The 13,605-nt window shown below is 37.2% G+C and overlaps 1 protein-coding gene and 1 pseudogene across 1 annotated transcript in view; both read right to left on the reverse strand.

The window, feature by feature from the left end:
* Nucleotides 1-721: 721 nt before the first annotated feature.
* Nucleotides 722-13,605, reverse strand: part of LOC101604913 (short-chain dehydrogenase/reductase family 16C member 6-like) — a 31,321-nt gene continuing 18,437 nt past the window's right edge. The window contains exons 5-6 of the mRNA XM_004653466.2: nt 2,914-3,039; nt 722-848 (exon numbers count right to left, since the gene is read on the reverse strand). Coding sequence (XP_004653523.2) covers nt 722-848; nt 2,914-3,039 — 253 coding nt within the window. The remainder of the gene's footprint in view (nt 849-2,913; nt 3,040-13,605) is intronic.
* On the reverse strand, nt 9,808-10,432 carry LOC123458556 (annotated as a pseudogene).

The following is a 13,605-nucleotide window of genomic DNA, read 5'->3' on the forward strand; positions in this document are numbered from 1 at the left end:
AAATCCATCCAAGTTCCCAGTGAGTAGAATCTTCTAGCTCAGATGTGGTGGTTTGAATTAGGTGTCCCCCATAAACTCATGTGTTCTGCATGCTAGGTCCCAAGCTGATGGCAATTTGGGAAATGGGGTCTTGCTGGAGGATGTGTGTTGTTGGAGGGTGGCTTATGCATGTTATAGCTAGTTTCCCCTTGCCAGTGTTCATTACACTTTTTTGCTGCTGTTGTCCACCTGATGTAGGAAGTGAGGTTCAGCATCTTCTGATGCTACGTTTTCCCCTGCCATCATGGAGCTTCCCATAAAGTCTGGAAGCCAAAACAATTTTCCTCCCATCAGCTGCTTTTGGCCATGTGCTTTGTGTCAGCAACAAGAAGGAAACTATACCACCAGGAAAACTCAGTTTCTATCGATACATATGTGTTATTTGTGGTTTCTCCTGTCAATTGCAAATTACAAACCAAGATCCTGCTTAGAAACATTTGCTGTGTGACACTTACTGGCTTAACAGAGAAATAGAACAAGGGAGTAGAGACAATCCTTAGGAAAAAGAAGAGGGAAGACTAAAAGAGAAATCACAATGCGCAGGCTGTCTCCTAGGAGTGATGTTGACACTGTTGAAAGCCTCATTGGTCCTTGGTAGTCTGGAGTGCTTGAAGCCTTAGGAGGAATTCCAAACAGTCTATCATTTTGACATTTTATTTGATCACCACTCTGGAACTTCAAGCTATTGGTGTTTCCTCTCAATGTCACAAGGCAGCTCAGGGGCTATTGTTTTCCCTTTAAAGGAAGTCATGCAAGTGTCCACTCCAAGGTATTCACCAAGGACAATGATCATTTTTGGAGATATTATTCTAGAGAAAACCAAAGAAAAAGTTACAATCCTTTAATAGCCCCAGAGTTGTCCAAGGAAGTAATTTTCAAAGATTACAAATTATAGGATGTCTGAAATATCATCATACATGTTGTGTACCTGTCATTTAATGAGAAGGATGGACAGAGAGATGCTGCTGTGTGAATACCTTCTAAGTCCTGGACCATGATGGCTGACAACCCTGTCTATACATTAGAATTATTTTTGGAGCCTTGATGAAACCAAAATTATCATACATCACACTCATTGATCATTTGTAAAGACCAAATGTCCCTTTATTTACTCTCTGTGTTCTTATTTACTAGACAACAGTAGCAAGAACTAGGAAAAAAAAAAAAACCCTCACTAATTAAGGAGACCATCTGGGCCTCAGCACCAGGAAACAACAGTTTTAAGTGTGACCAGGTGACTCTAATGGGCACTGGAGAACCATTGCTTCTGTTTCTGGATGGCTAGAGGCTGTATTTTTAGATCACTTCTGCTTGGGTCATCCCCATTCTGCTCAACTTACTACAGCAATGATTTATTGCATGCTTATTATATATTAGGTCCTGTTCCAGGTGGGAGCCCAGAGCAGGAAACAATTCAGAACATGAGTCCCTAGGAAAAAAAAAAAAAAAAGCTGGCAAGTGAGCCATGTGGTAAGTGCCAGGAAGGCTGGGGCAAGTATGATGGTGTCATGCAATGAAACACTTTTGTCCACCAAAAATTCAAGCAGCTGAGGAAGAATGGGAAATATGTTGAGTAGATATAAATAGTAAGAAAATACTATATTTGCCAATAACAGAATCCTAAGAGCCCATCACTGAAATAGACTTAAAACGCACCTAACATGGCTCAGGGAATTTTGCAGAAGAGGAGGCAGAAAGAATGTTAGAGCCATAAGTTGGGACATTATGCACAGAGACATTGCCTCTCCCCTGTCATTTACTGCTGCTCTTACAATGCATGACCCACAATCCCCAAGGACATGGCTGCATACCCAGTGAGGAGGGCCCCTTTGGAAAAGGTACAGGGATGAGGGAAAGGATGGTACCAACATGTGTTGTTTACATACTAAGTATGTCTAGAACTAATACAATAAATTAAAGGAAAACTTATGCATCTTCTTTAGACCTTAGATTTTCTAAACGTGGTAAAGCTCCTGTGGAGCTTTCAGTGCAGTAGCAGGAAGGCAGTAGCTGGCATGCAGTGGGCACCACGTAAATGCTAGGTGTGGACCTGTGCTGAATCCATTCACCAGCATGGGCACAGGCCTTGGAGGAAGCTGTGGGAACTATTTCACTAAATGAAATAAAGAAATTGCCAAAGACCTTAGTGTTTTCCCAAAAATAGAGCTCCACATTAGTCAAACTGAATAATTGATCAGAAATAAGTCATGAAAAACAGAAAGAGCTGGGTGCTTCTAATGCCAACATTTAGGAGGACAAGACAGAATTGAAAGCCTGTGCTACAGAGTGAAATGCTGTTTGAAAACAATATAAAACAAAAATAAACCGAACCAACCACCACCAACAAATAACAGAATATACCCACTAAGGCTCAGGGACTGTTGGCAAAGAGGGAGCAGGAAGATTGCAAGAGCTACAAGGCACAGCTCCCCCCAGAGACAGAGGCCCTATTTATCCCACCGTGACACCAATAACCCTACTGAGGATGGCCTGCAGGGAAATGGGGAAGGAGACATACTGCAACTTATGTTAAAAATTAATTAGTAAAAACAGAAAAAACCTAAATAAATGAATAGATGTGTAAACAAACACAAAAACACTAGGAATCAACCAGAAAAATAATCTGTAAAACCTTCCCCAGAATTTGTGTGATACTTATTTCTGTGTTGAACTAAATAACATGGTCTCTTGTACAGGCTAAATAACTGCTGGATGTTTGCAGTGTCTGGAGCAACAAAGACATAGCTAGCACTAATTCAGTAATTGGTCCTTGTACTATTAAAATGCTCCTTGTCCTCCTTTTAAATAAAATGAAGTGCCTTTCTAAATCAGAAAAGTAATAGTCAAAAGGCTAGTTAGGTCATCATAACTTACTGTTTAAGAAGCAAGGCAACATATGCAAATTTGGGTATGATCAGGTAAACTTGGTCTTCTAAAATAGCGTTGAAAATCTTTTGGGCCACATAATCCTGCTCCAGCAAAGGTAATATAAGGGGATACCTGAAACAGCAATGCAAAATGTTCCATCATTACAGTGAGCTGTTTATGGTTGCCATGGCCCTTTCTTATTACAACAAATATGGAGTTGTAGGGCAATTGTAAATAGTCAAAGCAAGGAGGGAATATCAGGTGTTGTCTCATGCTTTCTCTGATGACCAATATTGGGACTAGGGTTAATAGATTTAGTTTCTTCTAGTGAAATCTGAGAAGCATTTACTTAGATTTTTTTGTATTTTCTCTTATCCTCATAAATGTAAGTAATTATGTAACATTAGGACACAAAATTTCAAAATGTATTTTACCAAACAGTCCATTGGGTGAATATAATGTATCATTTTGGTAGGCCACTGTGACATCAAGTGAGAGTAGATGTTTGTAAATCACTAGGAAGTGATAGATGAGAATATGAAAGTGAAGTCTGTAAGGATGTTCACATTTCATATTGCTATATTATTCTTGTAATTACTTGGATGACGCACTTTCAAAAATTCTGTTTATTTCAGCTGATTCTAGGACTTTAATAATTTTCCATAAATAAATGCTAACAATTAACCTTTATAGTTTATTTCCTTAAAAGTTCTTTAGAACTCTAGCTTACTGGTTTTCACATTAAAAAATGTAATCTGCAAATCATTTTTCTTTCATCCTTTATCATTTTAGAATTATAATTTTTTTTTCTAGAGACTTTTTTTTAAAAAAATATATATTCCTAAGCACTCCACATCCATAAAAAAACACATCATTTAAAATTGTAGCTTTGCTGGATACCATTCTATGTCACCCTAGCTGGTTGTATTTTTTCTGTGAACTTGACAATCAAGTATTTAAGGAACTCACATTATTCTAATATTATTCTTTTCTTATTAATGTTAGACTTGAAGAAAATAATTAATATATGTAGTATATATATGTACAAACTACACATATACTTATATTACCTATGTTTATGCTTATCATAAAGTTTGTTGACATGTTTTTGACTAAAATATTTATTAATTATAAGTAATAAATATGAATCAAATAAATAATACAAAATAATAATACTTTGGTCATAAATTACCCATAATACCTTGCATAAGATGCTTTGTTGATTATTGCTGAATTCTTATACAACATTTATTCTAGTGCATGGACATGCTATTGTATGTTATCCCCTCATCAGTTTATGAATAGTTGCATTGTTTCAACTATTATGAATAATGCTGCTTAAACATTTGTTTACAAATCTTGGGGGATCATATATTTTCATTTTTCTTGGGTGTAGATCTAGATGCAGTATTGCTAGCTCTGTTTTACATTTTGAGTAACTGTTTCCCAAAGTAGCCATACCAATTTGCCATACTATCAGCAGTGTACACAGGCTCTAGTTTCCCCACAACCTCACCAACATTGGTTTGTAGTTACAGCCAGCCTAGTTGGTGTGAATACTCATTGTATTTTTTTTAGTAATAATTTTAGGATGTAATTCACATAATTCAGTCTTTTAAAATGTAATTCAGTGATTTCTAGTATACACAGAAAATTCCTCATCACTGTGTAGATCTAGAACATCTTTGTAATTCCCCAAACCTCATGCCCAGTAGAGGTCACACCACAATTTCCCTTTTTTTCAGTCCCTGCAAATCAGGAGACTACTTTCCATTTCTATAGATTCACTTGTTTTGAACATTTTGTCTTTAAAGTCCATTCGTGTGGTAGCGTGTTTCAGAGCTTTATTCCTTTTTCTAGATGAATAATGTTTAGCTGTATAATGGTAGCATGTTTCAGAAATTTATTCCTTTTTATAGATGAATAATGTTTAACTGTATAACAGCAATGCATTTTATCTATTTATCCATTAGTTAATGAATGCTTGGATTGATTCCACTTGTTGGATATTATTAATAATACAGCAATGAATAATTGTGTACAGGTTTTATATTCATTTCTCCTGGGTATTTCCTATGAATGGAGATGTAGTAGCATATTTGCCTTCCTGTGGATTTAGGTTTTAACATGAATCTATCATTTTACAATCCTGTCAGCAACATACAAGGATACAGTTTCTTCATCAGCACTTGGTAGTCTGTCTTTTTGAACAGAGAAACACCAGTTCCATATTGTTGCTTTGAGTTATACCTTCCTAATGATTAGTGATGTTGGATGTTTGTTAGTGTGAAACTACTCATATGTAAAGGGACATCTACTGAGATCTTTTGCCAGATTTAAAGCTGAGTTATTCTTTTTATCATTTTTATTTTTTAAAAATAGTTTATTTTTTTATAGTGAGAAATAGAGAGAAGAGATACAGACAAGAGAGAATAGACACACCAGGTCCTCTAGCTACTGCAAAAGACTTCCAGATGTGTTCATCACTTTATGCATCTGGCATTCCATGGGTAATGGGGAGTCAAACTCTGGCTGTTAGGCTTCAAAGACAACTGCCTTAGCCACTGTGCCATCTTGCTAGTCCTTTTCTGTTTACTTTTCAGTTGTTAAAAAGTATTTATAGGGCTGGAGAGATGGGTCAGGAGTTGCCTGCAAAACCTAATGACCCAGGTTCCGTTCCTTAGTACCTATGGAAAGCCAGATGCACACAGCAAAACATGCATCTGGAGTTCTTTCTGCAGTGGTTGGAGGCCCTGGCCTGTACATCCTCTCCTGCCCTAACCCACTCGCTGCTTGCAAATAAATTTATTTGAAAAGTATTTATATAGCTTGAATATAAATTGGATGCAATTGGATACAATTTGGAAATTTTTAAGCTGTGGTTTCACTTTCTTGATGTCCTTTGAAACACAAAAGTTTCTTTTCAATTTTTCAGTTGGTGTGTTCATTGTACATGGTACTGTGTACCAAAAGTCATTTTCATACAAGTATACAGTGTACTTTGAGCATACTCCTCCACTTTGTCCCTCTCCTTTTGCATCTTCTTTCTCTCCTGTTAGTCTCCTTTGTTTTTGTAATCCTGCACATTTTCATTGATATTTTCATTGATTATGTATGTAAATAAAATCTAGGGTTAGGGCTGGAGAGATAGTTTAATGTTTAAAGGCACTTACTTGCAAAGTCTGATGGCCCCGGTTTGATTCTCAGTACCCATGTAAGGCAGATGCACAAAGTTGTGTATGCATCTGGAGTTTGTTTCAAGTGGCAGGAGGCCCTGTAGTGTCCATACTCACACACTTTCTGTCTATCTCTTTTTCTCAGTCTCTCTCTCAAGTAAATAAATAGAAACATTTAAAAAAAATCTAGGGTCTACAAGTTAAAGAAAGCATGCATTATTCACCAGTTTAGGCTAAATTCCCTGAAACACAAATTTTCAAATTTGATGAATCTGGTATATCATCTGCTTTTGGTGTTTGTATTTTGATATCATGGCTGATAGCCTAGCTCCTAATCCAAGCCCATGAAAATTAGTTAACTTGGACATGGTACTGGAGGAGGGGTCCAATTTCATTTTTTTATATGGCTGTCTATTTCTTCATTGAATTCTCTGAACAATTATGCTTTTTTTTTTTTTTTGAAATGGATTATCATTTCTGTTCTGTTGGGCTGCATGGTTTGTCTGTCTTTATGTCAGTACTCCACAGTGTATATTTGCTTAGTTTTACCCTAGGGAGTTTTTGTTTTTCAAAGATATTTTCTAATTTGCATTGTACAAGTTCTTCACTTTTTAATAAATAATTATTAATACATTTTATTTATTTGAGAGAGAGAAAGGGGGAAGAGAAGGAGAGAGAATGGGTGCATCATGGCCTCCAGCCACTGCAAACAAACTCCAGATACATGCACCCCTTGCACTTTTGGCTTCCATGGGTCTTGGAGAATTGAACCGGGGTCCTTTAGCATTGCAGGCAAATGTCTTAAATGCTAAGTCATCTCTTCAACCCAGTTCTTCACTTTTTGTTAAAACTATTCCTAAGTATGTTGTTACTTTCATGCTATTATAAGTAAAATTGTTTCATTAATTTCATGTTTGGCTTAGAATATGTATGTTTGGTAAGGTTATAGAAACATGATTGTTATGTGGTTTTTATATATTAATCATGGTAAATTATTTCTTAGGCATAACATCTTCATGATAACCCTCTCTCTCTCTGTATGTATAGTTATTGGGGTTTCGTACATACAAGGCCATATCGTCCAAGAATATAGTTGTTCTTTTCCCTTTCCATTTCACATATGTGGTGAGTGTGGATACACCTTTGCCTTGTTTGCTTACTGCCTATGATAAATCCTATACCATCATGATGGATTACCATCATTGGACATTGCTGGATTTAGTTTGTTAGTACTTTATTGAAGAATTTTGTGTTTTGTTCTTACTTTTAGTAGTTTGAATCATCTCTTAATCATTTCTCAGTTTGCTATTCTTGCCATAGTTTCATTAATTTTGTTGATCTTTACAAAAAAAGCAGGTTTTGGATTGATTGATTTTCTTTAATTTTCCATTTTGTTTCATTTATTTTGCTGAAATAAATTTATTATTTGTTTGTTTTGCATTTAGTGTGCTATTATTTTTATAATTTCTGAAGGTGAAAGATTATTCATTTAATATCTTTATTCCAATTTAAATTTTATTTATTTATTCATTTGCAAACAGAGAAAACTCAGATTAGAGTAAGAGAAAGAAAGAAAAGAGAGGGGATGGGCTTGCCAGAATCTCTTCCTCCCTTCAAAGAAGCTTCCAGAGTCCTGTGCCACTTTGTGCATTTGGCTTTATGTCAGTACTGGGGAATTAAACCTGAGGACAGTAAGCTTTGCTAAAAAGTGCCTTTAACTACGGAGCCATCTTTCCTTTCTTCTTTTTTTTAAAAAAATATTTTATTTATTTATTTATTTGAGAAAGAGAGAGACAGAGGCAGATAGAGAATGGGCATGCCAGGGTCTCTAGCCACTGCAAACGAACTCCAGACACATGTGCCACCTTGCGCATCTGGATTATATGGGTACTGGGGAATAGAACCTGGGTCCTTAGGCTTCGCAGGCAAGCGCCCTAAGTGCTATGCCATCTCCCCAGTCCCCCAACTTCTTTTTGGTTTTTCGAGGTAGGGTCTCACTCTCGCTTAGGCTGACCTGGAATTCACTATGTAGAATCAGGGTGGCCTTGAACTCTTGGTGATCCTCCTACCTCTGCCTCCCAAATGCTGGGATTAAAGGCGTGCACCCCCACACCTGGCTCCTCTTTCTTTTTTTTAATATAATCATTGATAGTTAAAAAATTCCTGATTTAGCTGTATCTCATACATTTTTGTGTTATGTTTGTACATATGGTAAGTTTCCTCAATTTTCCTTCTAACTTTGTACAATTTTATTTGGATGTCCGTTAATAATTTTGAAGTTACTTTCTTAGTAGTTTTTATAGGGAACACAATATGGATCTTAATCTAACAAATATACTTTACAGTTACAGTATCTTTATCCTGGTGATATGTAGAAGTTTTTACCCTCTCTCACTTTTCCCACTTTTCTACTATTATTACAACATTGTAGCTTTTACTTTATAATTTTCATGTTTTAGAGAAGCTTAAGGAACAAGGGGAGCAGGCACATCGAGGGTGTTGCTAGCCCTCTCTGTTTCTAGCTCTCTTCTCTCTTCTCATGGACCTGGTGTCATTTCTTGTTCTAATGCAGACATTGTCCTACCCGCCTCCTCTGTGCTTTTCACAGAAAGGTATTACATTTCTTTAGGTTATAGTTTCAGTGAGACTATTATGTACATGATGTTTATGGTATTGCATTTGTAGTCAGTTAAAGGAATTCTTAGACTTTGTGTCATTACTGATTCTTTTCCCTCTTGTGAGAATGCAGAACAAGCTCTGGTATCACTTGTTATATCTGAAATAAGTTTCCTTTTATTTCTTATATGATGAAGTAGCAATAAATATTCTGTTTTTGGTTAACCTTTGATTTTATAATCTGGTTTTGCTGGAAAAGACTCTTAACTGATTTTGTCTTTCAGCACCTTGACATCATCTTTTGGCTTCCATTGTTTCTGCTGAGAAGTCAGCTAGCTGTTAATTGCACTTGGTTTCCCTTGTATCAAACAAGGCATTTTTCTTCTTTTTGCTGCTTACTAGATTATCTTTTTTTTCTTTCAATATTTTGATGATAATATATTTATGTATACAACCACAGGTGTCTATTGTCCTTGAAATTCACTAAATTTCTTTCTATTTTCATCTCCAAAGAAGTCTATTAACATGGTTAAAAGATTTTCTTTTTTTTTTCTTTTTTTTCTTTTTTTGGTTTTCTGTGGTAGGGTCTCACTCTAACTTAGAGCTGACCTGGAATTCACTCTGTAGTCTCAGGGTGGCTTCGAGCTCATGACGATCATCCCACCAAATGCTGGAATTAAAGGTGCGTGCCACTGTGCCCGACTTCTTTTCTTGACTAACAATAATGTTTCTTGACATGAAAAAAATATCAGCATATATAGCTTATAAGAAATGTTTGGAATTGAATGGACAGCTTTATTTCATTAATGGTTGCACAATGTCATGGTGACTTAGTCTGGAAATGAGTCCTTTTGGCAAATGAATATGAAATTATCTTCCATCGTAATGAGTGACCTACATAGTGTAACTGATAACAATCTGTAGGTATGTTTGATTTTTAAAATATTCCTTCCACAAACTACAAAGAGATATTAATGTTTCAGCTTTATAAATTCCTACATGATATTCTGAATGTCAATCTGCATGGATTCTTCTGTCATGTAACTGAATACAGTTCCTCTTCTGGATGTCTCCACTTGCATATAAAGTATAGAGAACACAGACAATGTCATCTAGAATCTGGTAGGTCCATATCAATTGAAAGTCTGATGATAAAACCAGCTGCTCTGAATGCTTCTACTAGGGACTTCACTTGTTCTTCTCAGTTATATACCATAATTTCCAAAATTTCTAATGATTTCTCCTACTTTTCATCCACATTTTCCACTTAGGGATGAAGTATAGGCCCAGGGTGGGATATTTCTGACTGGTATTATCACCAAGACATTTTCAGTATCTGTTAACAGAGTCAGGGGCTGATCATAGCAACTTCAAACACCTGATGACTGTGTGCCAATGCCCTGCATTTTCCAGTCATCTGTGGCGAGTGCTCTATATTCCTTCTTCCGGGCTGTCATACCATAGTTTCAGAAAGTTCAGTGGCTTTGATTTCTTCAAAATAAGGGTTCATGATCTGTGTGACTTCTCTATCCCTACCATCTAAATCAAGAAGCCTATGCATTCCAGTCTGGACTGGTTCTAAGTAGCCTCTGAAGCTGATCTGGTGAAAACACAAACACTGAGCCTTTTCCTGCAACTCACTGATAGATATTAAAAACAGATGATACAAAAAAATGATACAGTTGGATAAATAGCCACTTAGATTTTTTAATGTTTAAGATCTGTATTTCATTTCCTTTTTTCATTTCTTCTCCTCCTCTTCCTCCTTCTTTTTGGCTTTTCAAGTTAGGGTCTTACTCCATCTCAGGCTAACCTGGAATTCCCAGTGTAGCCTTGAACTCATGATGATACTCCTACCTCTGCCTTCTGAATGCTGAGATTAAAGGCAGGCACCACCATGTCCAGCAAGATCTGTATTTCTTGACCAAGGCAATTAAACAAACACAGTCTGAAATGATTCAGTATTTTCTCTCTGCTGCACACACACTGCTCAATGACATCATTCCTACTGCCCATGGCCATTGTACCTCCACCTGGGCAGTTCATCATGCTGATGCACAGGGAGAGAGAGAGTGACCTCCAAAATCCCCCATATCTTCTGCCCTAGCATGTATGCAAGGCCAGCCTCTGGTCTTAGGTGCTCTCTTCACCATTGCTCAAGGGAAAATAGATGGGCAGGAGCTGATTCCTGTCATCATCCCAGCTGCCTGGCCCCTAGCCATTGCATCCAACTTGTCTATCCAGCCCCTACAAGGCTGAGGCCAGGATCTCATTGAATTTGTTGCATGAATAAATTAATATTTGCATTACATTTGGGAAGTTTTTAGGTATGTTTCTTTGAATAGTTCTGTTACTACTTTTTCTATACTCTGCCATTCTTAGTACATATATATTTATGTGTTTAATGGTTTCCCAATTTTCTCTGATTGCTTTTCTTCAGTTTGTTTTCCTTCTGATTGCATAACTTCTATAAAAGCAACTGCAAGCTTATGCATTTTTATTCAGCCAGCTCAAAACTGTTGCATTGCTCCAATGAATCTTTAGTTTTATTTATTTAAAACTTTGCATTCTCAACTTGTATTTTTTATTGGAGGTCTTGATATTCGATGAAACACTTTTTGCAAATATTCTTTTCATCTTTAAAATGTGGTCCTTAAGTCTCAGAAAGCATTTATAATAGTTCTTTATATTTTGTTAAATGCAATATTTGGGGTCCTTTCTATTGCTTTTTGTTTTTTACCCTGTGTGTAAGTTATACATTTTTGCTTCTTTGTGCAATTTATAATTCTTTTTTTTAATAGATATTGTTGGCCCAACTCTATTATAATCACAGAACTTGACAATCTGAGGCAGAAGGATCATAAGTTCAAGGTCAGCTTGAGGTATATAATGAGAATCTGTCTCAAAAACAAACAACAGTTCAACCAAAGGAGCAGATATTTCAGATAATATAATTTCATAGCTCTAGATATACTCCCTCATTGTGGTTGCTGTTATGGTTGTTTACTTATTTAATTATCCATAGAGTTTTTGGACTAGTTCAGTGAAATGTGTCTTCCCCTTACTACTGTCCATATGGTGGTTTGATATCATTTCTCAGAAGATGTAGTCTTGGACATGAACAAAGTTTCCTCACCTGTCAGGGATGACTGTGGTTTTAGCCGGCAATCACTTGCTGTTTTGTTGATTTTCTAGTTAGGCTCCTGGCTGGTCTGCTGCTCCTCAAGTCAGACCCAACTCTTTCCCACACAACTTGCTAATTGGTAGTGATATTTTCCTTAATGAGATTTCAATCAATGGTCCCATGATACAGACTCTGAGAATCTTTGACCTTCACCTGGCAGAACATCTGAACTGTGGAGCAAGAGACTTTTCACAACCAACATTGCCATTCAGGATGTGAAAGTTCGAGGAGGATGACAGGGAGCAGCGGCACCACTCAGCTGCTGCCACCACTCCGTATGTATTTGCTGCAACTCAGACTCTGAGGCGGATGAGGTATACTGTTACTCTGTGGTAAAACATACAATTGATCTTCTGTCTTAGGAATCTTGAAAAGATGGGACATGACAGTTGACTGCTAAGGATAGGGAAAGAGGGGTCCGGTGTGGTGGTGCACGCCTTAGTCCCACCACTTGGGAGGTAAGGTAGGAGGTCACTGTGAGTTTGAGGACACCTAGTGAATTCCAGGTCAGCCTGGACTAGAGTCAGACCTTACCTCGAACAAAAGAAGAGCTGCTCTACAAAGAGGGTCCGTTCTCTTCGTAAATAGCCTCTCTCCAGACATTTCTTATCTGGTGACAATTGGAGTCAGAGTAACAAACCCATCTGGAAGAAGCTGTTTACTTTGTATAGGCCCTCTACCTCATGGAGCTGTGGAAAAGAGGCTCTGATGAGGCTGTCTTCTGTAAGCCTACAAAGAAGAGCTCTTCCACCATCAGGTGCTAAGGGAATGGGAAGGCAGCCCCTGCTACTTGATTGTCCTGAGGCACAGGTGAAGTACCTGGCCCCAAATGCCATGATCTCTTAGAATTTTATGGAGTTTCCACAATTTTTTTTTGCTGACTAAATATTTCTCAATCCATGGCATGTCCTAATTTTCACCAGCCAATAGATGTCTCTTTTGCATACACCTTAGTCATCTATATTCCATCAAGTATTTATCACCTGTTTTAGAACTTTATCTTTGCTTTATAGCTTCATTAGTGAAGGGTTAGTGACTCTTCCTGAAAACCAGAGGGAACTAAAGGGTTAATGACTGTCCCTTGGACTAGAAGGCCTTGAAGAAATGTCAGAGGCATTCAGTCTCAGATGAGCCTGACAACTCCCCTGATTGATAAACTTTCCTTAACTCAGAAAGCCTTGAAGGAACAGAAATCATCTGGGTGTTTTCACTAGACAATTTTGCTGAAAAAGCTTAAAGGTTATTCTGAGTAAGAACACAAATAACTAGAGTTCCTAATGTACTTCCCTTGGGCCTGTACCTGGTCCAGTCTGTTTTTCTTAGGATCCTCCTTATAAGCTTAAACCCCAGCCTAGCTCAGTGTTTTAGCCTCCATCCCACGGGAAGGCTGCAGCCTCTCACTGTGCTTCAATAAGCAGGCTTTGTCTCTTGAGATCAAGTCCAATGTTTTCCTTTGCTTTGCTCTTTCACTTTTCTTACAATTAGACTCTAAATAGTGTCATCAGCCTTTGTTGGCTGTCTATTACAAGCACAGCTGATTCATGTCATTTGCATCATGTCAGTTCATTTTCTCACAATTATAACACAACTACACTGGTCCGCATGTTATGTTTATATTTTTTCAATATTTTCTATTGTTCTTTTCTGTAGAAGTTCACATGCTTCATTGATATTCTAGCTAAAATTATTGTACACAAGTTTAGCCTTTATACCAAAACTTCA

Source organism: Jaculus jaculus, chromosome 2 (genome assembly GCF_020740685.1).
Source record: "Jaculus jaculus isolate mJacJac1 chromosome 2, mJacJac1.mat.Y.cur, whole genome shotgun sequence".
NCBI classification, from domain to species: domain Eukaryota; kingdom Metazoa; phylum Chordata; class Mammalia; order Rodentia; family Dipodidae; genus Jaculus; species Jaculus jaculus.